This window comes from Mustela erminea, chromosome 4 (assembly GCF_009829155.1).
Source record: "Mustela erminea isolate mMusErm1 chromosome 4, mMusErm1.Pri, whole genome shotgun sequence".
Classification (NCBI taxonomy): Eukaryota; Metazoa; Chordata; class Mammalia; order Carnivora; family Mustelidae; genus Mustela; species Mustela erminea.
The window spans coordinates 65462839-65490536 of NC_045617.1; the positions used below are offsets into that span (position 1 = coordinate 65462839).

The 27698-nt window shown below is 40.4% G+C and overlaps 1 protein-coding gene across 2 annotated transcripts in view; it reads right to left on the reverse strand.

Annotated features, from left to right (window-relative positions):
- Window positions 1-27698, reverse strand: part of PDE7B (phosphodiesterase 7B) — a 310619-nt gene that overhangs the window by 54420 nt on the left and 228501 nt on the right. For both annotated transcript variants that reach the window (XM_032339434.1, XM_032339435.1), the window contains one exon: window positions 20604-20687. In XM_032339434.1, the coding sequence (XP_032195325.1) occupies window positions 20604-20687 (84 nt within the window). The remainder of the gene's footprint in view (window positions 1-20603; window positions 20688-27698) is intronic.

The window sequence follows — 27698 nt, forward strand, 5'->3', positions numbered from 1 at the left end:
TGAATGTTCAACCAGAAATACATTCCTATTCTTAGGACTATAGAGACTAGAGAGCTCTAAAAACTCTATAAGCTCTAAAAGTTTATAATAGCCTGTATTGGAAAAAAAAAAAATCAGTACACACAAAACCCTACTAAACCTGCAGACCGTCCTGTTCAAGAAAGAGTTGTGGGGAGGAAATGGCAGGGAGTGAAGGTGGGGTGACATTGAAATGCACCAAGAAGCAAATGAAGTATTTGTACTGTTTCTTTTGCCCTAGATCATTAGCACTGGATTCTTCCGAACGAAGAGTTTTAATTGCTGTGTCTGAAGGAGGGGCATTAGAGGAAGAGGTGGTAGACACTTGGCAATTATAGGACTTGTGAAATAACCAAAGAGAATTGTCCTCCAGTCCTTCCCTCCCCTCCCCTCCCCCTTCCCGCCCTCCCTTCCTTTCTCATTATTCTCTCCTTCCTTCCTTTCCTTCTCCAAACATTAACTAGACATTTACTTTGGTCCAGACGCTGGGCAGTGCTGGCGGTGAAAGATGATGCAGAAACACCTTCTTCCCCCAGAGAGTCCCTGTCGAGGGGAGGGCTTATTCCTATTCCTCCATGGCAGAAACAGCTGAAAGCAGTGATTCTGGGTGTGTAAGGCAGGGTGGGGGGTAGGTAGGAGTGGGGTGGTGGGTATCTGCACTCTCTTGGGCCCTCCAACGGCCCTTCTAGTAGAACAGGTAGTGCAGCTGGATAACTAAGTAACTGGAAAGATCCCTTGGCCTAGAGTCAAGACCACCTTGTTCAAGTCTTGGTTCTTCCATTTATCAGTCTTGGGGAAAAGAGCTGAAATTTACTTATACTGTGTATGCTCAATAAAGATCAATAAAGATTGGTTGAATGTGTAAAGACAGCCCCAGTCAGAAGGCAAATATCATCTGGAAAGAGTTAGCTTAGTCAATCAATGACTACCTTAGCTTGAATTAGTTTGCAATTAGGTACACAATATCAGACAGATAGATTCTGAGGCAGGAAGGCAGAAAGGACATTTCAAGGCTTGGGGCTTTATCTTGGATGGGAAGTCATGGGCGAGGATCTGCTGGAAGGTCGGGTGGAGAGGCAGAGAGAGGAGAAAGAAGGTAGTTGGGTGGAAAGTCTTCCCTGTTTTTCCCTGTGGTTGCAGATGTTCTGTGCTGGGTTTCCATAGCTACCACCTGCGCCCCTCCCCCCCCATTTATATTCAGCAAAACAGTTATTCATGAATTGTCTTGTTTACTTCTCAGCCACTAAACTGTTAGTTCCTTGAGGACAGGGGCCATGTCTTATTTACCTTTTAATCCTTAGCATTTAGCACAATGGAATGAGTGAAAGAAGGTATAAAAGTTGAAGAAAAACTTCATTGACTTAGTAATTTTGCCCAGGGGTCCCAGTTCTCTGAACAAAATAGCTTGAGCTAATAATGCCTATCATTGTTCCAGGTTTATAAGCAGAGAAACAGAGTAACAAAAGGTTAAGGAACTTGGTAGAAAAAACTTCAAAAGTAGAACAGGCATCAAAAGAGTTCCCACGCCTCTCATTAACTGATATTGTTTCTTAGTCACACACAATAGAATTAATTTAAAAAAATCAGGTTCTATCTTGAGCTGAGGCAAGTGTTTTAAACTTTCCTTCTTTGCAAATAAAGCTCTGTTAGTTATTTTCAATGATCAGCTTTCTGATAAGAATCGAGGGGATGAATATAAAGTCATCACTTTGTAACTTGTATAGGGCATATCTGAAACAAACATACATACTGAGCCGGCTTTCTGAATGAATGGGAATCAGTGTTTTTCTCAAATTGCCAGGCCCTACCTCTAGGTAAAAAGCAAAATCTGCCCAGCTTCTGCAGTGTCCTACAGAACGTACCTCTCAGTAAAGACAACTCATGGTCTGCCCTCTTAGTGACCTGGTTGGGTTGACAGATTTCACACTGTTTAAGAACGGAGTGAGGAGTGTGCTGTTTGGAGGCTCTCCAGAACTATTCTTCAAAGTGTCAGAAAAATCACAACAGGGTGTAAAGTTCAGAAGAAGTTCAGTTAAGTTTAAGGTCTTTCACCCAGGAAAGTTTTCATTAATTTTTTTTTTTTTCTCTTTCTTGCCCCCCCCCCCCCCCGAATGCTACAGTTGCAAATTTCCAAGCACGACTTGGTCGAAACCCACTCAAAATTATGCCAAGAATCTGCTTTGAAAGTTATACTGTCAAAATTTGCAGCCCTGGGAGGCTTAGATAATTCAAGAAGTATCTGATTTTCAGTAACCATATTTCTAGTTATATTGTATTTCAGATTCTTTCAGGATCCCCAACTCTGAAATATTTTTCCTTGAAAAAAACCAAAGTTTCTGAAATTTGCTTTAAGAATACTTATTCTTTGGGAGTGATACCCATTGTGTGAGGCATGTAGTGAAGTGTTTAACAAGAATGTAACAAATATGTTTCTAAACAAAAAAGAAATATTTCTTCTTCATCAACTTTAAGCCAAAGAGAAATTTTACTGTTAACAAGCCATAAAACAATAAAATGTCTGAAATAATAATAACGTGGAATATTATAATAATAGCTTTAGAAGTCCTAGAGCTAATCTTTTAAGATACTTCATAACCAAAAGCCATCATTGATAAATAAAAAAACCCAAAGTGGATTAATAAATTACACCTTAGTAATGAAGAGCTTAAGAAACAACCCCAATAGGGCCATTGGATTTATGAGATCAGTGTGGGAGGCATTTGGGAAGTGTTTGGGGGCATTTTTGGTTGTTGTAATTATGGAAAGGGCCCAGCTGGAGAGTAGAAGGAATCCAGCGAAGCTAGATGGCCTGAAGTGTGTGGGACAGTTCCACACATCCAATGATGGTCCTGTATCTCATTCAGCTTTTATCAGCCGTTCCTGTATTCATGTAGGTGGAAAGCCTTTTTATAATGATCTGAACCTGGAACCTGACCCTCTTCCCCTGCTTTACATATAAACACAAAGCATTCTTTTGCACCATTTTAACTTTCCCTTTTCAGGAAAGCAACTGCTTTGCAAATTAAGGGAGGGATGTCATTTCGGCAGGGAGGGGTGGTAGACAGGATCTCCCAGGACTTGTTCTGTATCTTAGGAAACCACCAGAGTGGCAGGACTGCCTAGGATATCTGATTGTGTCACCCATAGAACACACCCGTGTCTGTCTGCATTAGTGGCTGTCACACTCACAGTGATTCGGCATGAATGGGCGCCATGTGACTACATCATGATGCCCTTTGGGGTGTTGGTGGGGGGCTTATGCCTAAGCATTTATGTGTTGAAACACAATTTAAGTCACAGACTGCTTTTGATTTCTGCTTTATAATACAGCTGGAACCTTAGATTGAGTTTTTGGGAACTTAAGTGAATAAGGCTATGGATATCCTTTTAAGATAGTAAAAATATAAAAATATTTGCTGTAAAAAGGAGACACTGGAGCTGAGAGGGCTTAAAGCTATTCTATTAGATACAAACTTAGCTGATAAAGGTGGTGAAGTAACAGATTCCTGCCTGTAGCCTAGGAAGATCTTTACAAGAAGGCCGGATTTCCCGTGTGAGCCTTATTGCTCCAAGCGGGAACCAAGATCAGAGTTGCCACAAACTTAGTCATATACATGCCATTATTATGGTTTTTAGCACATCTGCCCACACCACTATTTACTTAATGTCTTTTTTTAAACCAAACAAACTCACGTGTACTGACATATATCTTTTGTAATTTTGGTACCGATAAAAACCAGATCAGATGTGCTTATTACATTGTTTCCTAGTATGCATTAAAACAAATAGGTAACTATTAAGGTAAAAGAAAGAAGGTTTTGTTTGTTTGTTTGTTTGTTTTTGGTAACAAGAAGATAACCTGGTTCATCCTTCCATACACATAGTGCACTTTGGGAACAGGTGCTTTGGAGGGTCTATAGTAAGGAAGATTGCTCACTTGGAAAACATGACTTAAAGGCAATTACCAAATAATATTGATAATCTTAACGAAGATACTCTACTAAACTCATTTGAAAAATGTCTTGTAACTGGGCAAAACCTTCAGCTGCTCTAAGCATATCATGTGTAATTTAACTTTGGTAAGAAGAGACTACATCATCTATAGCAACAGGTCTTTTTGATTAACATGCTTTTTCACTCAACAAATATTTGTCAAACCCTTACTATGTGCAAAGCATTGTTCTAGGCACCAGGACTAGCAGTGAACAAAATAGCGCTTTTTTTTTTTTAAAAGATTTTATTTACTTATTTGACAGAGAGAGATCACAAGTAGGCAGAGAGGCAGAGAGGGGGGGAAGCAGCCTCCCTGCTGAGCAGAGAGCCTGATGTGGGGCTCAATCCCAGGACCCTGGAATCATGACCTGAGCTGAAGGCAGAGGCTTAACCCACTGAGCCACCCACATGCCCCAAAATAGAGTTTCTTTCATTGGGAACTTATATTTCATGAATGCAAGATGAGAATGAATGCAAAATTAATTTCCGTTAGTCCCAAGAAGAAAATGGATAGGGCTACAGCATTAAACTCTAAATCAATCAGACGGCCTAAACTTGGTATGAGCGGATGCACACATGCTATCATTTGGCTTTTCATTTTGTCTGGCAAAGTAATTTTCATGTTTTTGTTTGTTTGTTTGTATAGCTTTTCTCACAATATACGATTTGATTGATGCTTTGCCCTATTTCTTGGCCCCATTTACAATTCTGCTCTACAATTTAAGGAATGGAATTTAGAATTTCCTGATACTTCAGCCCAAGTTTTCATTTTTCCTATGTAATTTAAAATTGTCCTTAAGTCACCTCAAGTCATACTTTTCTTTTCTTTCATTCTTTTCTTTTTTTTTTTTTTTTTTAGATTTTATTTATTTGACAGACACAGAGAGAGAGAGAGAGAGAGTACGCACACAAGTAGGCAGAGCAGCAGGCAGAGGGAGAGGGAGAAGCAGGCTCTCCGCTACGCAGGGAGCCTGACATGGGGCTCGATCCCAGGACCCTGGAGTTCATGACCTGAGCTTAACCAACTGAGCCACCCAGGTGCCCCTCAAGTCACACTTTTCTATTATTCATGCCATCATTATTGTTGGTTAATGGTTACCAGTGCTTTGTATCATTTAAAGGAGCGTCAGTTGTTCCTTCTCTTACATCTTCTCTATTTAAGAAACTTAGAAAATAATACCAAAGGTGATTTAAGGTGGAGAGAGCTATTTAATGGCTCAAAATACTCTGAGAGAACATTCCTGTCACAAGACTATGGTGACATGCCTTCTTATTAATTTCCATGTAGTGGGTGTTTCTTACTTATCCAGCTATGAATGTTCGATGAAGTTCATCCATTGTGTTACTCTTGTTAGTCATTTCCAAACAGCTGAAATAAAAAACCCAGTGCTTTAGATTATTTTCAAAATCTCGGGTGGCATGACTGGCCTTTATAGGTTCAGCTAATGGAAATTTTTAAAAATAAGAAAGCTGAACTCTTCTCCAAGATTGCTTTGACGTCCCAGTTAATAATTGCTGTTTAAAATAATTGGCTCTAAAGAATTCTAAGATTCTGAGAAGTCATGAGTCATTGAAGACAAACTAAGTTATACCCTCAAATAGCTTTTGTGTTAGGCATTTTGGTTATATTAGAATTCTTTCAAAACAGGTTATCCATATTTGGCAATTCTGAGTTAAGAGAACATTTGACTGACCAGAAAAGGCTCGTCTTTCAATACATTAATCAACTCTTTTAAGAGATTTCCCTCAGAGGTGTTAAAATCTATTTGCCTGTGATTTTTTTTACATGGGTAGTAAGACTATCAATGGTATCATAAGTCATGTTGACCCTTTAGAAAGCTAATATTGCTCCTTAAGGAATAATTATTGCTATAATCAAGAGGGATAAATGATAGAGAAAACATCTCAAGAAAAGAGGTCCTCTAAAAGAAGGAACTTTGTTTCTTTCCCAACCTAGGGGCTAAGCTATTAGAATAGTGCCTGGCACATAATAGATTCTCAGTAAGTATCTATTTAGTGAATAAGCAAATGGAAAAGAGTATCCCAGCAATTGCAGTGTGTATACCATAAATAAGGATAGATATATATATATATATATATATATGGCATGGCATGTAGAACACTTTCAATACATATCAGTTTATTTTAGAGTTACCACGGCAGATTGTATATTGATATTGGCTTGAGATCCTGGACTTTTTATGTAAGAAATTTGAAATGGGATTGAGTCCTGAGACCAGTATATGTTGTTTTTATGAAGCATGTTGATAAAGAAGTCTTAATCTAAGGTAGAGAAGGTTGGACTAAAGGAGTTGATGTGACAGAGAATGCATTTTCATCGCAGAACCAGGAAAAATAGGCCATGTTTCCGAAACTTAGTTTCAAATTTAGCAAGAAGCAACCACTTGCTAATAATAAGCAAGATACAATGGTGAGAAAATGTTTTTCTTTACTCACAAGCCTTTAATAATTCTCCACTTTATTCTTTTTACAGAGTAAACGACAAACTGCCATTTAAGATCGTCCCTGTTCTTGCTCTAACCGATCCTTATTGTGTGTAAAAGTTCAGACTGGTTTTAACATTAATTCTCATTACCTTCCCTCCAGCCCTGCAACTCCCTCCTTTCACCACTAAGCACTGACTCTAGGGTCTGAAGACACTCACTCTGCATGAATCCAGCATTTTCACACCACTGATCTTTATTTTGAATGTCCTTAAAAAAACTCCACTTACAAAGATCTAATCATTGTCCAAGTGCCAATGCCAGTCACCTGATGAAGTCTTTCCCTAGAAGGTCCAGTGATCTCTTCATTGGAACTTCCTTGGCACCTGTCAGTTTATCTGGTGTTTATCTGAGTTGTGTGCCACCATTTCCCCCCAATTTTTTTTTTTTTCCATCCTGTATCTCCTATAACTCATAGCTTGGCACACAGTAGTGGCTCAGTAAATATAAATTGTTTGATCTAATTTAACTTTTCTTCTTTAAAAAACAAAACAAAACAAAACAAGATTTATTCCAGGTCTCCCAAGGAGACTTCTGGCATAGATTTTTAGATTTCTGGTCTTTACCAGAATTATCTCCAAGTTAGAAAACAGAGCTATTGTGGTAAGGCATAAAATGAAAGAATGAGAAAAGAATAAGAAAAGAGATGGTGGCCTTTCCTTCGTCATATGGCAAGGATTGTCCACCCATAGTGAGTGAGAGGAGTGAGAGAGGGAAAGGGGATGAATGGCTTTTCATCTACGCTAAGGGAAGTATTTTCTACTTCACTAATTTCTTGGCAACCTGGAAATGCTAAACGTCTTTCCATTGTTGTTGGAACCAATGGGGAAAGATGAACAAGGAGAGAACACTACGCAGCCTCTGCCTAGAAGGAAACGAGCGACGGCCATAGCTGTCTTCACGCAAAGAATTGCCTCCTCTCCATGGTAGTGGGGTGGGTATGTGGGACAGAGTAGAATCCGTGGGAGACGGAGGTAAAACTTGTTTCCATGGCTAAACATTCCTTATAGACTGTATTATGCAAGGACGCGGGCGCGCGCGCGCGCGCGCGCACACACACACACACACACACACACACACACACACACACACCCACAGGAAAGAGAGGAGTCTCTGTTGTGAGATTATTTCCTTTTTTGCAGTTTTGTATCTCAGGGAGAGGTGAGATTGTGGGGTAGGATGGGAACAGTGATGGACTTTTCTATAATGGCTCACACAAAGGGAAAAAGGGAAAGCAGTGGCAGATGCTTAGCCAATAAAGGTGGGGCCAGGCCACCATGTTATGGCAGGAATTTCTCTTTCAGTGGTTCCACAGCTGTGGTACTTCTGATACCGAGGGCTGGTGGCCAGGGGGAGCACAGAATTTGTTCTCTGGGCAATAAATACACAACCATCAAGTTCAGAGGGTCCTCCAATGCCCAGTGTCCACGACTCCCCACCTTGTTTCCTACTTCAGAGAGAAAGTAGAAGGCATTAGGTGGGAAATTCCTTACTTTTCTGCTACAAAACCTACAAAACTATGCAGACATTCTTTCCTTCTTTCTACTTGTTCTATTGGAAGAGGGGCTGCCTTTTCTTTCTTTCTCTCTCTCTTTCTTCCTTCCCTCATTTCTCAGATTTTATTTCTTTATTTGAGAGAGAGAGTGTGCACATACAAGAAAGCATGGGGAAGGGAGGGAGAACAGGCTCCCCGCTGGCAGGGATCCTGATGCGGGGCTGGACCCCAGAACCCTGGGATCATGGTTGGAGCCGAAGGCAGATGCTTAACTGACTGAGCCACCCAGGTGCCCGGAGCTGCCTCCTTTTCTAAGACCAGTCCTCCTGTCCCCATTACTCTTTAGGACCCTTTACTCCCAGTTGTGACTTTTCTGTCCCATATGGCTTGTTGTTCTTTCTCAACTAGATCTTTCTCACCATAATTTCAGCATCCTCGAATGTCTTACAAACCAACCAACCAACCAACCAACCAACAACAACAACAACAAAAACAAGACCAAAAAAGCCTTCTCTCTCCCACATTCTCAACCACGGTTTTTTCTCTATTTTTCTCTATCACTTTATTTACAACCATACTTGGGAAAGCAACGTGTCTGGCATTGTAGAGGGGGCTCAATAAAGATTTGTTGAAAGAGAAAGTCCCTGCAAGAATAGGAGAATGAAAAAGAGGATGCATCTTTCTTTTCTTCAACATAGGTTGAGAACTCCTTACTGTTATGTATTGTATACTTGTCAAAGCACATCTACATGTGACCATTGAGAAGGGAAATACAGATACCAGAGATAATAACAGTCCACCTTATTGAGAATTGATACCACGGTAGGTGCTGCGCTAGCACTACTCGCTCAGTGCCCTTCATGCCAGCTCTGGGAGATATGCACTCTTCAGCTCTTCTTTCTCAGATCGGGAGGCAGGAGGACAGAGGGGTTTGGACAGACACTGCTGCCAGAATCCAAATCCAGACAACTGTTGGAGAACCAACGGCCCCCACTGCCAGGGGAAGGCCTTGGTTGATCTTTTCTTTCATTGCCAGGGTTAAAATTTTTTATCTATATATAAGGTAAAGTTTAAATAAGGAAGGCCTGTGGTTGAGTGGAAAAACAGAACGTCAAAAGACCTGAATCCTGTATCTTAACGCTTTCAATACCTTGGCAAGAGTCACTTAGCATCTCTGTTTTCTTTTTGTTTTTCTTTTTTGTTCTAATTTTTGGTTTTCATTTTGTTTTGTTTTTTGTTTATAAACTGAGAATCCCGGCTAACAGACCTCTTGATTGCCTTCATTTAGAAGATTTGTCAAAGGTAAAGTGCTGTTTGAACATGAATTAGAACTTGGATTTCATGCTTTTTGGAATAAATTTCCTCTTGAAATGACAAGGCATTATTGTGAAGTATCATACATAGCTTTTAGAAGTACCTAGCTTCATAATTTCCAATAATCTTTCCAAGGTGGTTTAGCAAATAAAGTTTTCTGGCCCATGGCTGCATCTTCATTTTCTCTATCTTGGTATTACCTTATTTAGAAAAAAAAATCCATTTTGGATTGATATTGCTTTTTCTTTTTAATAAAATCCCCTTTGTTCTGATTATAATAGGGATACATCTTATGGCAGAAAAAAATAGAATATCAGGAAGAAAGAAATAATAATCACCTTGAAACCACACCTGTTAAAACTTTAGTGTATTTTAAAAAACATAACCGACATCCTTAAGATCCTGCTTCTTTTCATTTAACATATTATCAACGTTTTGAGAAACTTTCTTTCAATTATGCACAGTTTGCGTGACAGGAAATAAGCAACTCCCCCTTGAGAAAAATTAAAGCAACCGGTGGCAGCCTCAAATCTGACTTTGTCACAATAGCAATTCCATTTCCTTCTGCTTTAGGGAAGGCGTGCAAGTGTCCTCCATGGTCACCACCACACCCTTCTCCTTCTTATCAAAGAATACAAGCTCAGATAATGAAACAGACGACTTGTCGTTTGGCATCTTTTGCCAGAGCAGTAGGAATATATAGCTGAGAAGTTGCCAAATCTAGTGTTTTGATGTGTGATTATATATCTTCTCACTAAGTTATAGAAATATTTGTTCCAAGATATTGAGGCATTTTTGTACCAAAAAGGAGAGAGTCTAAATGTACTAGAAAAAGAAAATGACTATTATAATGTATGAAAAATATTTCATATGAGTAATTATATCTGCAACACAGAAAAGGAATGTATTGCATACATGTATTGCCTCTGACCATTAAAATTCATCTCTAAGAAGGAATTATAGTACACTATCGTTAAGAGCTTGTGCTCTGGTATTTGGATTTTTGGGCTTTGAATTTCAGCTTACAAGTTATTTCTTGGGTGAGTTTCTTTTCTTTGAGCTTTAGTTTCTCTCTGAAATAGTAGTGCCTAATTCCTAGGGATCTGGTTGGGATTAGATGCATTAATCTTGTGCAAAGCATGTAAAGCAGGGTCTAGAACCTAAGAGCTCCACACACATTATTATTATTATTACTATTATTATTACTATTTGTTATACTATGTGTGTGGCATAATTGACCTCTATCAGTGGTTCCCTAATACTCATGGAAGGTCCAGAGCCAGGCTTGCTGATTCAGGTAGCCTGGGGCGTTTTGAAATATGCTCTCCAAAGATTCAGGTTCAAAAAAGTTTGCAGTTACAGGGTGGTGGATTTTTCTTGGAGATGTGGTGGTTGCACAGAGGAGGGAATGAGTCATCATTCCCCTGGGAGGGTGCAAGCAGGCTTTGCAAAGGTCATAATGCTGGGAGAGGGCTTGAGTGGTGAATAGATACTTAGGAGAAGAAGTGGCTGGGTTGTGTGGGTGGTGTACTTAGAGGAGGAAGAAGATACATCCAAAATTCAACTACATCTACGGTGGACCTATTATAAGCAAGACAGGCTGCTGGACACACTGATCTCATCTACCTCTCCCCTCAACCCAGTGAGGCTGATGTTACTGTCTCCTTCCACAGGTGTGGACAGTGAGTAGTTTGGGCACTTTTCCCACACTCACAAGAGAAGTAGGATTCAAAGCCAGGTCTGACTTCAAAGCTCTTTGTCTTTCTGCCCACTTCCTCCGTTAAGCATGGTTTAGAGTGCACACTTAGCAATGGGTGTGTGGTGTGTGTGGTGGGGCTCTGGGCTGGACAACGATGGTGGGCCAGGCAAAGAAGCAGCCTGTGGTTAGGTGGGCAGAACCTTGGCTATTTCTGGTGTTTGCAGCAGCCCTCCTGTGCTTCTTGGCCTTCAGGAAACCTCTGGCCTTGGGGGGCCTTGACCAAGAGGGACTTCGCCCAAGAGGGACCTCCACCTGGCTTCCTTCAGCCTCGCCCTGGAATGGAGCACCTCCCATCTCAAAGGTGTGGTGGTGGCTCTTGTTAGGTGCCACTGTACTGGCCATGTTCCCTTGGGGACTCTCCTCAGTAATTGCTGTCCTCCCTTCTTAGGTTACTCATGAGTAATAAACCACCCAGGTGACCCAAGGCAATTTGGTTTGCTAGTTAAGAAAGAAAACCATCTTCTTGAGCTTGTGTGGGAACCCTGAGATCTCAGTTCGGAAACACACAAAAGATTCTGAGGCTGGAACACTTTCTCTTTTTTCACATGTAGAGTTAAATACGGACCCTTGGCAAGTCATTTAAATCTTCTAAGACTTTGAAGGTAGGGTAGCAGTGACACGACATAACCCCTCATTTTGTTTATTAATGAAGTCACAAGAGATAGGCTTGTGCTTCCTTCTGGGTGGGAGGTTGAATTTAATTTTGTTTAACAAACAACTCATTCTAACTGAGTGACTCATAGGATAACTTCAGTCAAAAGAAACTTAATTTACTCCGGCTTCCCTCTTGATTTTACTGTCTCTATAAATCCAAAGAAGCCACTATATCAGAAAGACTGAGGAAGTCAGGGTTTTACTCACAGAAGTGCTGCAGTAGAAAATGGTCATTTCTCTGTGCTACATTCAAATGAGTTCGCAAACCCACTGGGCTCTGACATAAACAAATGTGTTTGTACTGACTAGAATCCATGGCGCGAGGTAGGGCGGTGTCTGAATCGTGGTGTCTAGTTTCTCACAGAGGTAAATAAATGGCTGGTAAGACTTCTTTGTGGGTTTTATTATCTGTAGTCTTACACTTCTAAATCAAGCTTATTAGACACTACAATTATAGGGTCTGTGGAATGAAGTCGTTGTTTTGGTGATACCTCTCCTATGGCTCATGGAGGATCATGATTCCCAAGTGGAACTTCCAGATCAGGCCTTTCTGATCTGCACTGCAGTCCCTTAATTGCAGCTCTCTCTTGGACATTTCCCTTTCATTCTTGCAAACAACCTGTCCCTGAGCTCACTGTCTTCTCCCAACTCACCCTCCAACTTTGTTCATGGTTGATCTCATCTCCAGTTCTTCAGGTGACCAGATCCACCCCAGGATTTCCTAGCATTCAGTATCATCAAATTTTATCTCCTTGTCTCCATGTTGTCTCTGGATTTAGACCTTCTTTCTACTTCTGCCATAGTCTGCGATCACGTTTTTCTTGATTTACTGAGTCTGCCCCTCCTACATAGGAGTGTTAGTTAATTTTCTTAAATGCTATTTTATGCTGTCTATGTTTTTCTCAAAATTCTCTGGTGACCTTCCTTGCTTAATGAGTCAAGTTCAAGTTCTTTATCTTGGCATTCAAAGCCTTTTGCTTTCTCTCTAGTCAACATAGTTTACTACTTTCTGGATCTTCTCCCACTTAATGACTTAATGTCTCCCATATGTCAGCTCAATCTCACTTTTAGGCAATTCCTTAACGAGAGGACACTCTATTTTATCTCTGAGGGTTCAGCACAAGACCATAAGCCCGCTTTTCCTGCTCAGAACACATCAGTAATCTCTGCTGCCTTTTGTCTCTGATTAGTTGTCTCTGTCAATTCTTTTAGAACTAGATTGCTTATGTTCTTGTATACTCCTTGTATAGTTTAATGTATGTGCGTCTTGCCCATGTAGTGAGGTCTTTAAGGGTAAGGGAATATCTAAAAGTTTCCTTTTGAGCACTCAGAGTCCTCAGCCCAGGTATAGGATGTAGTAAGTGCCACCCTGCTATCCACTGTCCTTGTTGACTTGAAAGGAATTGTTCAGATATTGCGGGGTCTTTGGCAGACTCCAGTCCCACGGCTGTCGGAGACAGGAGCTATCCCAGCTGTGTGGTTACCGGTGTGGCTCAGGGCACCTTGGCTTCATGGCTGGCTTTGCATAAAGTAGATGTTCTATTCGTTGAATGAATGAATGACAACTCAGAGGAAATACTGGGCTCCCTATTTTGATTTTCCATTTTTTATCAATCATATACAAAATAATAAATCTATTAAACAATGTCAGCCAGGCTAACAAAAGGCAGTGGCTAGTTTCAGTTTTAGCTTTAGAAGGCAAAACCTTTCTATTTCATTGTGGATTTCCCCAGAAAGTCAGGTACATTGAATGATCTCTCCTGACTTCTTTGTTTGGCTCCTACTTGAATACCTCATCTTCCAATGAAATTTATATCTAGTTGAGTAGAATTGTTGATGACTCCTTCCTAGTTCCTTGGGTCTTGAAGCACGTTTCAGAATGACTGTAAAAATGCTGGCCTTACTGTGCAGTCCTCTTTCACTTCATTGTTGCTCTAAAGCTGTTCCTCTCTAATTCCTCTAGAACACCTTCCCTATTTTCCCAAGACTGAGTTAACTGTTCCCTTCGCCAAAGTTAATCATGCTCTCCTCTGAATCCTGTATACACAAACATGTTTCTCATACTATGTATACTTTTAGTATACATGCATGTATTATTAAATGTATCAGAACACATCAGAATGTATAGGTTTATGTCTCTATAAATTCCTCAAAGACTGTGGCTGTGTCTCATTTATCTTTGTATCTCTAGCACCTGGCTCACTGCCTAATGTCGGGAGGTACTCCATCAAGGGTTACTGGTGAGTAGTGACAGGGAGTGAGTAAAACAGTGAGGCTGACCTCAGTTGTGTCTTCTGCAATGCAGTGGCATTTCGGTGGCTAACCATCCTACTGGTCTGGCATTTCTGCGTGTGGAGTGCTGGGGAGCTTGTAGCCACAGACCCTGGGTGCACATCATGGAGCATGACCCCCTTGAGTTAGAAAGGAACCACGACCACAGTCAGAGTCTTGTCTTGTCTTTCTTCTAGGAGTTCTTGTAGTTCTTCTAGACAACTATTAAACTTTGAAATTTTGGAGTGTTACTCTGGTGCTCACAAGAAGTCTGAGCTTTTCCCAGCTGACATCTCCCTTCTCTGCTTGTAGAGCATGGGAGCCTGAACTTCGGGGGGAGTCCTGGATATCATCTGAACATGACTTCTTTCTAAACATCCGATAACATTTTTTAAAGGATGTTTTATTTTCTCTTTTTCAGTTGAGACATAATTGACATGTAATATTGTGTAAGTTTAAGTGTATAAGGTATTTGATTTATATATTGCTGTATGATTACCACAGTGTTAGCTAACACCTCTGTTAGGTCATATAATTACCATTTAATTATTGTGGTGAGAATAATTAAGATGTAGTCTCCTAACAACTTTGAAGTGTATAATGCAGTACTGCTGACTATAATCACTGTGCTGTGCTTTGGATTTCCCAGACTTATCTATCTACTAGTTGCAAGTTTATACCCTCAAAAACATCTCACCCTGGAACATTTTAATTTAAGCCCTTTACATTTTGTGTGATTCTCATAGGTAACATTAAGAGTCACCTTTAAGAAGATGACTGAAAGGCTCTCACCATCTGCTAGGAATTCTTTCTTAGAAAACTGAGTTTGTAAGCAAATTGTCCCGCTTTAAGAGGGGGGCATCCCTTAGTACCAGATGGTTTGTAACATGCTGGGTAGCTTTTGTTGATGGTTCTTCTGTGAACGTATTTTATATTTCTGCAGGGTGTAATGTTTTAGATGTCAGCTTTTATTTTTTTATTCATTTATTTTCAAAGATTTTATTTATTTGAGAGAGAGACAGAGAGTGAGAGCACCAGCTGGGGGAAAGGGGAAGAGGGAGAGGGAGAGGAAGACTCCCTGCAGAGCAGGGAACCTACAGGGCTGGATTCCAGGACGCTGGGATCATGACCTCAGCCGAAGGCAGGCACTTAACTGCCTGAGCCACCAGGGTACCCTTTGATGGCAGCTTTTTTAAAAAAGATTTTATTTATTTATTTGAGAGAGAGAGACAGTGAGAGAGAGCATGAGCAAGGAGAAGGTCAGAGAGAGAAGCAGACTCCCCATGGAGCTGGGAGCCTGATGCAGGACTCGATTCCGGGACTCCGGGATCCTGACCTGAGCCGAAGGCAGTCGTCCAAACAACTGAGCCACCCAGGCATCCCTGATGGCAGCTTTTAAAAAAGTCTTTGAAACTCTGAGTCACTTCTCCTCCATAATAATAAATAATAATATATATTTTAATTATATATTTATATATTAATCACATTATGTATTTATATATTATTTTATGTTTACATTATATATTTACACAAAATATTTGTATTATTTTGTTTAATTATATATTATATAATATATGTATTATATGTATAAATGTATGTCTAATGTATATGTATAATACATATGTATAAATATACATTATGTAATATAATTATAATATATCAAACACATATATATTCATATATATGAATAAATAGTATTTATTAGTTCTATTTCAACAATAATGGGCAAAGGAAAATCTCTTTGTAGCTCTATTAAAATTACCTCATGCTTGTGGAGTTAAAACGGCCCTGGAGAAGCAGATCTGGAGGAATAGAACTTTAAAGATCAAGATTAGCAAATTAGCCAACAGGAAACACCAAAGAGCCAATTAACCTCCTCCTCCTGCAAAGACCGTAGCTGCCCTGGGGCTCCAGGTTCTCTGAGGCAGCTGAAATGTGCCTCCCTAAAACTTCCAGCTAAAGCTGCCTCATTCCTTCAAGCTCCACAGTCGCTGGGAATGTTTGCTTTGTATGTCACTTCCTTTGCGAGCGAGTGTGGAAGTCATTGTGTTGCTCCGAAATGGTTGCCATGGGAACATCTCCACCTAGTCATTATCTACTCAGCCTACTGATTACATTAAACCTGGAGACAGAGAGGTACAAGGGCACTGTAGCCACCTGTTCTGGAGAAAACTGGATCGCTTATGCGACATTTTTGCCTCTGTGGCCACACATTTCTCAGAACATTGTCTCCGTTTCCCTCCAGAGTTAGGGAATGACATAAATTTGTAGGACAGTGGCATTGGGATAACTTGAGTCCTTACATTCCCATTCGTCCTGCCCTCCTCCGTGTCCCCATTTTCGTATCTCACACAGAATAAAAATAATTGTCATTCTTTTCTCTCCCTCTCTTCTGCCCCTCCATGCTTAGGCATAAGGACAATCCTCTTCTTTAAAGGTCTATGATTCCTGAGCCCACACAATGGTGCTGAAGCTACATTTTTTCTTCTTCTTATCTAGAGAAGCTTCTCAAAATTCACACAAATGCCTCTTTTCTAAATTATATAAAATATAAACAGTAAATGAAACTGGCTGTCAACAGGTAACTTTATCTGACATATTTCTCAATAAAGAAATGCGTGGGTCTGGATGCGTCTCTTATGAGGAGGATTTCAGATCTTTATTCCTGGATTGAAAGTGACATTTAAGAGGTGTTGTCTTGAAGTAAATTTTTTTGATAGGAAAAACTTTAAAAAACTATTGGCCTTGTAATTATTGTCTAAACCAGAATACTTAGGGAATGAAAATGGCATTAATAAGTTTGCCTAGGCAACAGGTACAGATTTGACCCCTTATATGTAGACAAGTACATAGGCATGGTAGTACCATGTCTTCAAAAAATAGGGGGAAAGAGATACCTCTTCCGGAACAATGTTTGTTCAGTTGGAAATTGTAACTGAGGAATTTAAAATCTGAATGAGCAAGGAAGTTCCGTTTCTGTTCACACTTCTATCTTGAGTAAGTTAAGTCAATGTGAGTCCATTCTTGAAAGTAAAGTGATGGCGCTGGGGATTGGGGAAAAAGATGACATTAACGAAGGAAAATAGACCAGGGTGAATGTACCTATGAAGATGTCATAAACTTTTAACTTTGTTTAAAAAGCTGACTTAAGGGTTAATCACTCTTTTCTGTTAAGGGTCATACAGTTAAGTGTTTGTTGGCTTTGTGGGTCATATGGTCTTTGTTGGAAAGAAGATGTAGATGATATGTAAATGAAGGGCATGGCTGTTTGCCAATAAAATCTTATTTATGAGACAGGGATGGGTGGGAGCATAGATTACTGCATTGGTTTTCATTGGCTCATTCTCATTCTAGTTATCTGTTTTAATCTCTACAAGTTTTGTTCTGACAGAAACATATTTTAGATACTAATTCTGACATCTTTGTGTTCTGCTATGGCAGGTTGGGGCAGTAGCTGAGAGGGCCAATGAAGAAGTGCAATGGACCTTACTATTCAATGTACATTTTTGTTAGTCATGTTCCAGCCATTCAAGACATATGCTGAAGTAGGGGGTAGAAGGTGAACTTCCTGCCACATTTTGGACAGGGAGTGGCAGCCACATGGATTTCACTAAGCGTTTTAGAAGAAGAGCAGCTGGGATGCAGACATAGGGGAGAGAGGCTCTGGTGATTTGGTTTTTACTATAAATGGTCTTTTAAAAAAAAAATCCTACCCGGATTCTAGCTTGGGAGAGTGGGGAAAAGCGCAAGCACCTGAGGAAAATAAAGTCTTCAGTTTCTGCCTATACTTGAAAAAAAATGACCCACAAGGAAGGTAAATGATACAACAAATCACTTTAAACTAGTCCAGTACTTACTGTGTAGAACTGGAATCAGTTGGTAAAAATAAATTTTTAGAAGAAAGTCTTAAAATGTTCCTTTGGAGTTTATCTTTCTCTTTTTATAGAATTATACTTAAAATGTTTCCTTTTAGGCAGGAAGCATATGTTAACAAACTCAGGCAGGCAAATCTCAACAAGAACATGAACGACATTAAAGAGAATTAAATAGTATCTCTATTTAAATATTCTATCTTAAGTCACTATATGGAACACAGATAGACACACACCTGCTGCTACCTGGTGACAAGCTGCTGTAATTGCAGGCTAATCTAGAAACTGGAGAGTGACCACAGTCATGTTATTGATTCTGTTTTCAACTCTCTAACCAGGTACAGCAGGCATTTGACAAATGAATGGAAAGTACCACAGACAAGGAAAAATCTCAGAGGGTTTCAGTCCTATCTGAGCTGTTGAGCAAAATATAGGGGATGACAGATGTCATAATCATTTAATATAATCTTTTTGGGGGATCTTTTGATCTAATTGGTAACAAATGTAAGTGAGACGTCAGGTCTTTGAGATCTCGTAGTCTATTTAGGGATACGTTTTATACATCTAGGAAAGAAATTGAGTCCACCATAAAGCAAAATACAATTAAGGCAAATAGATATTGTTTTAGCATGTTTTACTGATAAAGAGACATAAGTGAAGGAATTATCTAGAGTAGAGTGTTGAGAAGAGGAGAAAGTGGATTTCCAAATGGAGGGCCAACACTGTCACTTAATGTGTGGAAGGTCATGAGTAATAGTTGGAGTGAAATGGGAGTGGAGGAGAAGAGAACATCTCATACTAAGGGAAGGAGGCCAGCGTGAGTCCTGGCACTAGAAAGTTTCTGGAGGACCTACAGAAGATGGGTAACAGGATGGCACCTGTTTGTAAGTGATTTGTAATATAGTGAAATATTATCTGCATTAGTTTTCTGTTTAAATTTTTTATATTTTTTCATTTTTTAATGTTATAAAACCAAAAAAACTAATTGTAAAAAACCCAAAATCCAAGTGTTACAGAAACCTATGATGTAGACAATGAAATACTCCATAACCCCACTTACAAAGATAACTGCTATTAGCTGATGTTGCTTATTAATAGTAGCATAATTTAGAGACAGATTATATCATTTGGAACCTTGAAATTATAAAGAGAAGTTTCTCCTATTTTCCTAATTCATCCATGCCTCATACCGGAAACCATGATATAACATCTCATCTAATATTGAGAGAGGCTTTTTTGGTTTTCTCCATCTCACACTTAGTAGGTGAAGCCATTGGAGAGCCCTGGTGTCTGTGAGACAGTGAAATAAATAAACCCTTTACTCATCCCTATTTTGCTTGGTGGAACCATATCCCTGGCAACTGGAAATCAGTATAGTCTAGAGACTGTCAAAGGGGTAACTTCCATGGATGGCTGGAACAGCCTAGTGGAGGTCATAAGGAAACTTAAGAGACACCATCAGAGCTCTGCACTATACCCCCCAATATATCCAATATTGCATCGGTTTGGCAAATCAATTATGTCTTCTACAATGTATTTTTGGGGGCCGTGTTGGGGAGGTTATCTCTAGTATGGAAATGTTGCTCCAAATCTCTGTGTCCCAGAAAGAGCTGAGAAAATAGATATTGTACATCGATAGGGAAGTTCAATGAGCTAGAAGATCATAAACATTTCCATCCCCTACTGAGCTTTTGAGGATTTAAAGATAGCAAGTTTTGACTCTCTTAGTAATTTTTAGGGGAAGGTAAATCGGATTACCTCTTCTGCTGAACTTGTTTATTCCAAAGGAAAGTAATACCATGTAGTTGCAACCCAACACTTCAAAATTTATGGATGGGAAGTGATATGAGAACCAAACACTGAAAACCTTGGAGCAAACTGAAATTTATCCACTTTCTACCTCCACCGGCCTCTCTAAGTCCAAAGTGCCGGATGGTTGCCATAGTTAGAAGACATGAAATAAGGTGGAGAGACTAGTCACTGGCCTGGGTTTCCAAAGGAATTTGAGATTAACAGAGTTATGAACTGGAGGTTGAGAAAAACTCCAAATAAGGAGAAGTATATGAAGGGGAAAGGTAGAAACGAATGACTTTCTGAGGTATTCATAATGGAGGAAGCAGCAAGTCCAGACTTCTAGGGTTCTGCCATGGTGAAGAGTATTACTGGAAACATGAGAATGGATCTCGGGGACCTCGATTAGATAGAGAAGGGAGAATGACACAACAGATAGTTACTAAGGGCAGCGGCATAATAGGTTCCCCTGTGGAGTTTTAGCAATGAAATAGAATCTCATCTGGTTGAGTCCAGGATGATGGTGGAAAGAATGTTCTGGATAATGAAAGGGATAAGCTTCCTTGCATAGGGCTTCACAGTTTTTAAGACTTACATTTTTATTTTAATTTTTCCCACTTTATTGAAGTTTATTTTTTTTTCTTTTCAAATTTTTATTTAAATTCTAGTTAGGTAACATAAGACTTACATTTTTAAAGCTGACCTGATCTCATTTGATCCTCACTAAAGCTGAGGCAGGTAGGCAGGGTCAGAATTACGTCACTAGGGAGGAAATCTAAAGACAAAGGGTTAAGTTCCATTTGGGAGGGGAGACAGAGAGGAAGGAAGGCAGACCTCGGAGGGTTTTGAAGTTCAGAGGGAAGTAAATTTTTTTTTTTTTTTTTTTTTTTAAGGAAACATTTGTTCCTTTCCAGGTACACTTGATTACTCACTGTTAAGTAGGCGGAAGTCAATGAATGGGTAGGAGCCACGGCGTTCAGCAGGAACCCCCGTCTGACCCCTTAGTCGTACATCTCCTGAAAAACAGAAAATCCAAACAAATGTTTGAAAACATTGCCAAGTATATTCACTTTTCCACTTATGTCACTGGAACCAACACCAAATGTCAGGAGGAAAATGATTTCCATTCACCTTGCATAATAGAGAGCTATGTGAGAAGGGATTTTTTTTTTTTAAGATTATTTATTTATTTATTTGATAGACAGAGATCACAAGTAGGCAGAGAGGCAGGCAGAGAGAGAGAGGAGGAAGCAAGCTCTCACTGAACAGAGAGCCCGATGCGGGGCTTGATCCCAGGACCCTGAGATCATGACCTGCGCTGAAAGCCGAGGCTTAACCCTCTGAGCCACCCAGGCACCCCCGAGAAGGGATATTTAATGAATGCTGAGTGTAATGAACTTGGCAATCTCTTATGAGCGAAGCAGCACTCTGCTCCCTTTTAGATCTGCCTAGAAGATGGATCTGTGAAAATCATAGGAATTTACAAAATGTCCATTGTCTGAGGGCCACAAAGATGAGGCACCTGAATTGGGAAGGACGAATGGTGTTCTGGGATTATAGTTTTATTCTTATTAACATGTTTAATTGCCCAGTGTTATTCTCTTGGTTCTAGCACAGTTGCCTTCTCACTGGTGTCTACCATCCTGTTGCCTAGGCCGTATCATGGATCTGCTTTAGAACCCGCTCAGTGAAGCCCCATCCTGCTCCAGGTAGTTTGGATATTTCGCCTCCCTTGGACATAACAGTTGCTAGGGTTTGTAGAACTTATTTTTTTGTAGGTTTTCTTTAATGTCTGCATTCACTTTCCTTTGTGATGTGTCTTCTGCCTTCCCGATCAAGGGCATTGACTTTAGTACGAAACAGACTCGGGGTCAACCTTAGCTCAGACACCTGTTACCTGTACGAACTTGGGAAATTTATTTCTCTTAGCCTCAGTTGCCTCCTTTTAAAGTGTCATTGGTTGAAGAATCTAAAATAACACTTGCTGTCTTGCCATAAATGCTGGGTTTACTTTTTTCTCAACTCCTGAAAAGCAAGGACTCTGCATGTTATGTGTTTTGCACTTTTCCATACAGCTTTGTGTATTGTATGGCATATATCAGACTCTAAGTGAATGTCTTCTGTTGACAAGAATAAATATAAAGACAAAATTTGCCAAATAATACATAAAGTGTGGAATTAGAGGAGAGGTAAAAATACATGAGATCTACCATATTTCTGGAAGAACTGAATCAGGGAAAATTTCAGTTCCATGAGTAATGGGTCTACTCCCATAAACTACTCTTTCCCAGATGTGAGGCAGCAGCAGGCCTTAGCCTATGAGTAGAGAGGAGGGACAGTCTTCTCTCTACCATTCCCACCTCCTGTAGTCAACAAGCGCCTGAGTGAGATCCCCTTCAGCTGTAACCCACACCATTGGCAATGTTTAAAATATCCCTTACAAATAGATGGGCTTACCAACTGCAAGCTGTGAGCCTCTGGACTATTCTGTGCTTTGAATTTTATATTGGTACCTTATTTAATGCTTTATATCATCTGATATTATAGTGCCATACTGATATTAAGGAATGTTATAGTTTACAGAATAAAGCAAAGTGGGAGGAGGAGGAAAGAGATGGAAAAGTACTTTTATAAATATGAATATCATCTGACATCAAAGAAAGGAATGCTGTTAGCATTTGGCAAGCCCCTGGAGTGGATGGCCAGCAGTTACAAGAAAGCCACTGGGGAGAGTTGAAGGGTTTTCCTGTCTTCAGCAGCTTGTCTTGAGCACCCCATGTTTATAACACTTTGGAAAGTTTACAAAGCACTTTCACAAACATCACAGTATATTTATTTTCTTCTTCATCTCATTGGATCCTCACAATAGTCTTGTGAAGAGATTGACTATTATTATCCTTACTGTATAGGTGAGAAAAAGGAGGCTCAGGGAAAGAAAACAAAGGACTGTTGTTCACCTACCCAGTCCCAGCTCAGAGCTCAGGCCCTTTAAAGGCACTCAGTATGGAGGCCTGAATGGCTCAGTTGGTTAAGCATCCAACAGCTCAGGTCATGACCTCATGAGTCATGGAACTGGCCCCCAGTTGGTCTCCCCACTCAGTTGGGAGTTCTGCTTGATGATTCTCTCTCTCTGACCCTCCCTCTGCTCCCTCTATCTCTCAAATAAATAAATAAATAAGTCTTTAAAGGCCCTCAGTAGATGGTTATTGACTTTAAGTGACTGCCTAAGCTTATGGTTCTTTAAGCTCAGAATTAGCAGGGCTGGTCCTTAAATCTAGGTTACTGAACTTCACAGCAGAGCTCTCCCCCTCATGTAACCATTGGTTACTAACCTTAGGGGGAGTACAAACCTGGTTTAAAAAAAAATCACAGGCCCTCACATGATAGAAGGTGAAATTTAACAGCCATGGAGAAAATACAGCATGTCAAAATGATATAATAAATTCAGCACTGTCTAAATGATTTTTTTTTAGTTTTAGAAGATAGACATATATGTAACAACTTCTGCATGGATGAGACTGTATTCATTTGGTCTACAAAGCTGGCTAGGTTTTAGTCTTGTTTCTTTTAGTCTTGTATCATCCCTGTGGGCTTCTCTGAATGGCTTTAGGCTCATTGATTTGAAATCACTTGTCCCCCAGCATTTCTTTCCCTCCGTATTAACAAAACATTCCTCCTGACTTTGCAGTTCAGAAGGTACCATTTTCCCAGAAAATGTCTGTGTAATATCAACATAGGTTTTAAAGCCTTTGCCAAAATGTATTCCGTTTGTCCATCTGACAGTGTAAGGCAGAGGATGCCCATTATCTTCTAAGGCTTTAAGTTTAGGGAAGCATTGAGAAGACAGCACCGCATGGCAGAGTGGTTAAAGGCAAGGCAAGGCGTGAGTAATTCAGAGACTCCTATTGCCGAGAGGATCAATATTTCACCCTCTTGGGTGGTTATGGGCAAATCAATTGCCCATTGATAAATATAACCACTTGGAAGTGGTTATATTTAAATATTTAAATTAATTAGCATAATTAATATTTAAACCAATTAGCATAATTACAGCAGCTTTGCCCACCCTATAGGTGGTTGTGAGGAAATTACAAGGTGAAAATAGCATGATAGGTAACAGTAAGCCAATCCTTACACCAGACCGAGCATTTTACTTGCATTATTGACCATCATCTGCCCAACAACCCAGTGGAGTAGGTGTTATTACACCATTTTGCAGATGAGGAAACTGAAGCCAGTGGAAATTTGATAATTTGTCTGAGCTCACAGAAATAATAGGTGTGGAGCTTGTGCTCAAAATCAAAATCGGCTCTTAAACCCCATGTTGTTAATCACTCTCCTGTATTATCAGGGTGAAAAATTGCATGAATAGTTGAGCATTCACTTTTTATTGCCCAATGCATGCTTTGATTGCTATTTGCTGATAAACCAAAGACATATTCATCATGATTCCTGGAACCTAAATGCCAGGGAAATCCACCCCCTTGATGAATTCGAGATTCAATCAGATAGATGTTGTTTATTTGAACAGCAGTCCAGCGGAAATAGGCTGAACGGGTAAGACAACCAAATCCTGTTCTGGATCAACAAGGCATCTATTATTTTCAAGTAAGAGATGGAAGGCAATTATTAAAAATATTATTCAGTAGAACTGAAATTACCTAGCAACTAATTTAATCAAGCTCTTAATTAAATAGAATTTTCATGATGTAATGCCGTTTTGGGGAAAAAGAAACCATGAAGCAAGTTGATAGCAAGGACACCTAAATAAACAAACAGAACAAAACAAATCAACATCAACGACAAGAACCTACAGAACCCATATCTGGAAGGTTCCTTTTTAATGATTATTCTGTCTATAACTACAATTACAGTCTTGGAAGTGGATTACTCATAAACCTAATGATGGTCTTTAGGTTTAGTAAATAATAGTGTTTAAAAAGGATGAAATCACATTAAAAATACTAGTAAGGCAGGAGGCAGGACAATCCTAAGTGGGTAACAAAGCATTTTAGAAAGTTTTCCACATGAACACTTAAATACAAACAAGCCAAACATTCCATATGTTGAGCATTCTATTAATTGGAGACTCTGCTGAGGTGAACTTCATGTCTTAAGTATATATTTCTAACATAGAAAGTTCTCTCCCTTTCTCCCTGATTTTATGAGCCCCTTCTGATGCTAAATTGCTTCAATATGCTCGTGGGAAGAGAGAAATACTTCAGTAACTCTGGTCCCTGGAGAAGCAGAGGCCACTGGGCTGATGTCCGAAAAACAGAACAAGTGGACTCCTGCTGGACTGCTTTTTCTGGCCTCTGGTCCCGGGCACTCATCTATTTACCTAAGACCTTATATCCAAACTAAACAATTATTTTGACTATTCATTAGGCCCTTGTTTAACTTAAGCAACTTTTTTTCTGGCAAGTGAAAGGTGCTATGGAAGCTGGGTCGGAAGTGTTGACAGCTCAGAGTCGTGTCCTCAGCCTGTCCTTATTGTGTTCCAGAATGAAACAAACAGCAGGGGAATTATTTTGAAAGGGCTGCTTCTCTTTTGCCCCTTCAAGCCGAAAACATAACATGTCGTCCTTGAGTATTTCAGGCTGCAAACACAGGCAGAGAGCAGAGCTGAGTGGCTCTGGGAGCCAAGACCCGGAGACAGCCACTCACCCTCCCAGGGGACGTGGTTCCGGGATGCACCTCTTGCCCACTTGGCCTCTCGGGCTGTCTCTGCTTCATAAAAGCTTGTGCTAGGGAGCAGACAGACGTTCTGTGGCCTCTTATGTAACTGCAAAGATGGTGGAGACTCTGGCAGCGGTGACAACGTACAGAGGCTGGAACACGGGCCACATGATGGGAACCGGAGTCTGGCCCCAGTTGTGGGGTCAAGGTCATTTCAGGGTGGAGACGATGGGTAGGAAAGGAACAGAGCAGTGGCTACTGTGCTCCTGTTGCATCTGAGATGTTGAGGAAGGTCATGATAATAGTTGCAGGAAACACATGGAGAGTCATCGCAGGGGAGTCACTCTGAGCAAGGAGGATGAGCCAGGGGTCGTGTCAGAAAGCCACCACTGTGGTGCAGCCCAGACATGGTGGGAGAGCAGAGGCTCTCGGGAAAGGTATTCCTTCGAGCTTCCTTAAGACAGTACTCACGCACAGCACTGCTGTAAACTTGCAAACTTAAGGCAGAGAGAACCCAGACCCCCAAATCACAGCCAGGAGCTTCACCACGCTGCACAGCCTCAGTGGGCAGCTTCAGATATTTCAGATGACTACTCTCAATTAGCAAAGTGAATTATTTCTCCTGAGATGTTTATCTAGCCAAACAAAGAGGAGGAAGGTTGTACAATTTGATCTCTCTGTAGATTTATGGGATAGTACAGGCAGCCGGTTTAGATAACTTAGGTAGAGATGACTGTTCTGAGGGTTATGAGCTTGCCCGAGATCCAAGATGGCTGATTAGACCACATTTCCTATTGGGGGCTTCAGTCCTCTGCTTTAGGTTTTTGAGTGAGGCTGGGCCTCTCTGGTGGCTAAGGTGTCTATATCACCTTACAACTTTGGCTTAGAATTATTAAATACTTTATGATGAAGGTGCATTTTAGGACCTGCATATTACGAAGGTGAATATACAAATAACAGTGTCCTTCTTTTCTAAAGCAGGTGAGGCAGGTTTTAACTCAGACTAGACATTCTTCAGCTTGATGGTTTTACAGAAGGAAAATGAGAAGAAAAAAAAAAGTTGAGGGAAAAAAAGTTACAATCACCAGGAACACAGGAGTCTAATAAAAAAAAGATATTGAACAAGAAGTAGCAGAAATGCCTGAAGAGAATTCCAAGAAGCTATAAAAGAACTTAAAAGAACACAAAGAACGTGTCTTCTTATAAAGATTAAGGATGAGGGGAATAATTTGCAGAGTCATTTTAGGGAATATGTGATCTGGGTCTGCCTTAAGTAATGAAAACACTGGTGTAAACTTGCACATTATTCACTTATTTCTGGGATAATGTTTTTTATTTTATTTGTTTATTTATTTATTTGACAGAGAGAGACACAGTGAGAGAGAGGGAACACAAGCAGGGTGAGTGGGAGAGGGAGAAGCAGGCTTCCCACAGAGCAAGGAGCCCAGTGAGGGGCTCGATTCCAGGACCCTGGGATCATGACCTGAGTTGAAGGCTGACGCTTAATGACTGAGCCACCCAGGTGCCCCTGGGGTAATGCTTTTTAATTCTAGAATCTCACCAAAGCAAAGTTTGTTGTTTTAAATAAATGTTACAGATCTGGATATAGATGTAGATAGAGCTGTGCTTGTTCACCCCCAACCCTTCATGATGTCTGGCACATGGTAGGCATTCAAAAAAAAAGTAACTATTATTTTTATTTACTTACTGTTCTTCCTGAGGTTTCTGCCTGTCCCCTCATTTCCCCCTCCCATAATAGTCAGTATTGTTTAGGAGAATTTCTAAGTCAGGAACTGTTTTAAGGACTGTACCTGTATGAGCTTGTCTAGTCCTTATGACAGTTCGCCTGAAGGAGATGTGTGTATCAGCCCTCTTGTACTGAGGAACACAAAGAACTTGCTTGCAGGAGACTGAATTGGGATTAGAAGCCAAGTGGCCTCGGGAGCTCGTGATGTCTAACCACAGCTACACGGGGCCACTATCCCTATTCTCTACAGCAGTGACCAGTGAGATCACCCATGACATTATTCAGGGTTTCCTTTGATCCACCAGTCTGTTTCTCCTCTGTCTGCTGGTTAGTTTAGGGTTATAAAGGTAAGTACCAAAGCTATGTCCCAAGGAAAGACAAATGTTTATCCCGGTACTTTTTCATGGGAGCACTGCAAGCCCAGTATGACAGGAATGCTGTGGCCCATGACACGGGAATGCATGGTACCCACTGGTGCTGTGGTTAGACCACAGGGAGTCTGGACCCCACTGGAGATCGGGGCATCTTGCAGGTCAGTAGAACTTTTGAGTAAGTGAGTCAGCAAAGGGGCCAGTTCTAGGGCAGGCTCTGAGGGGACCCT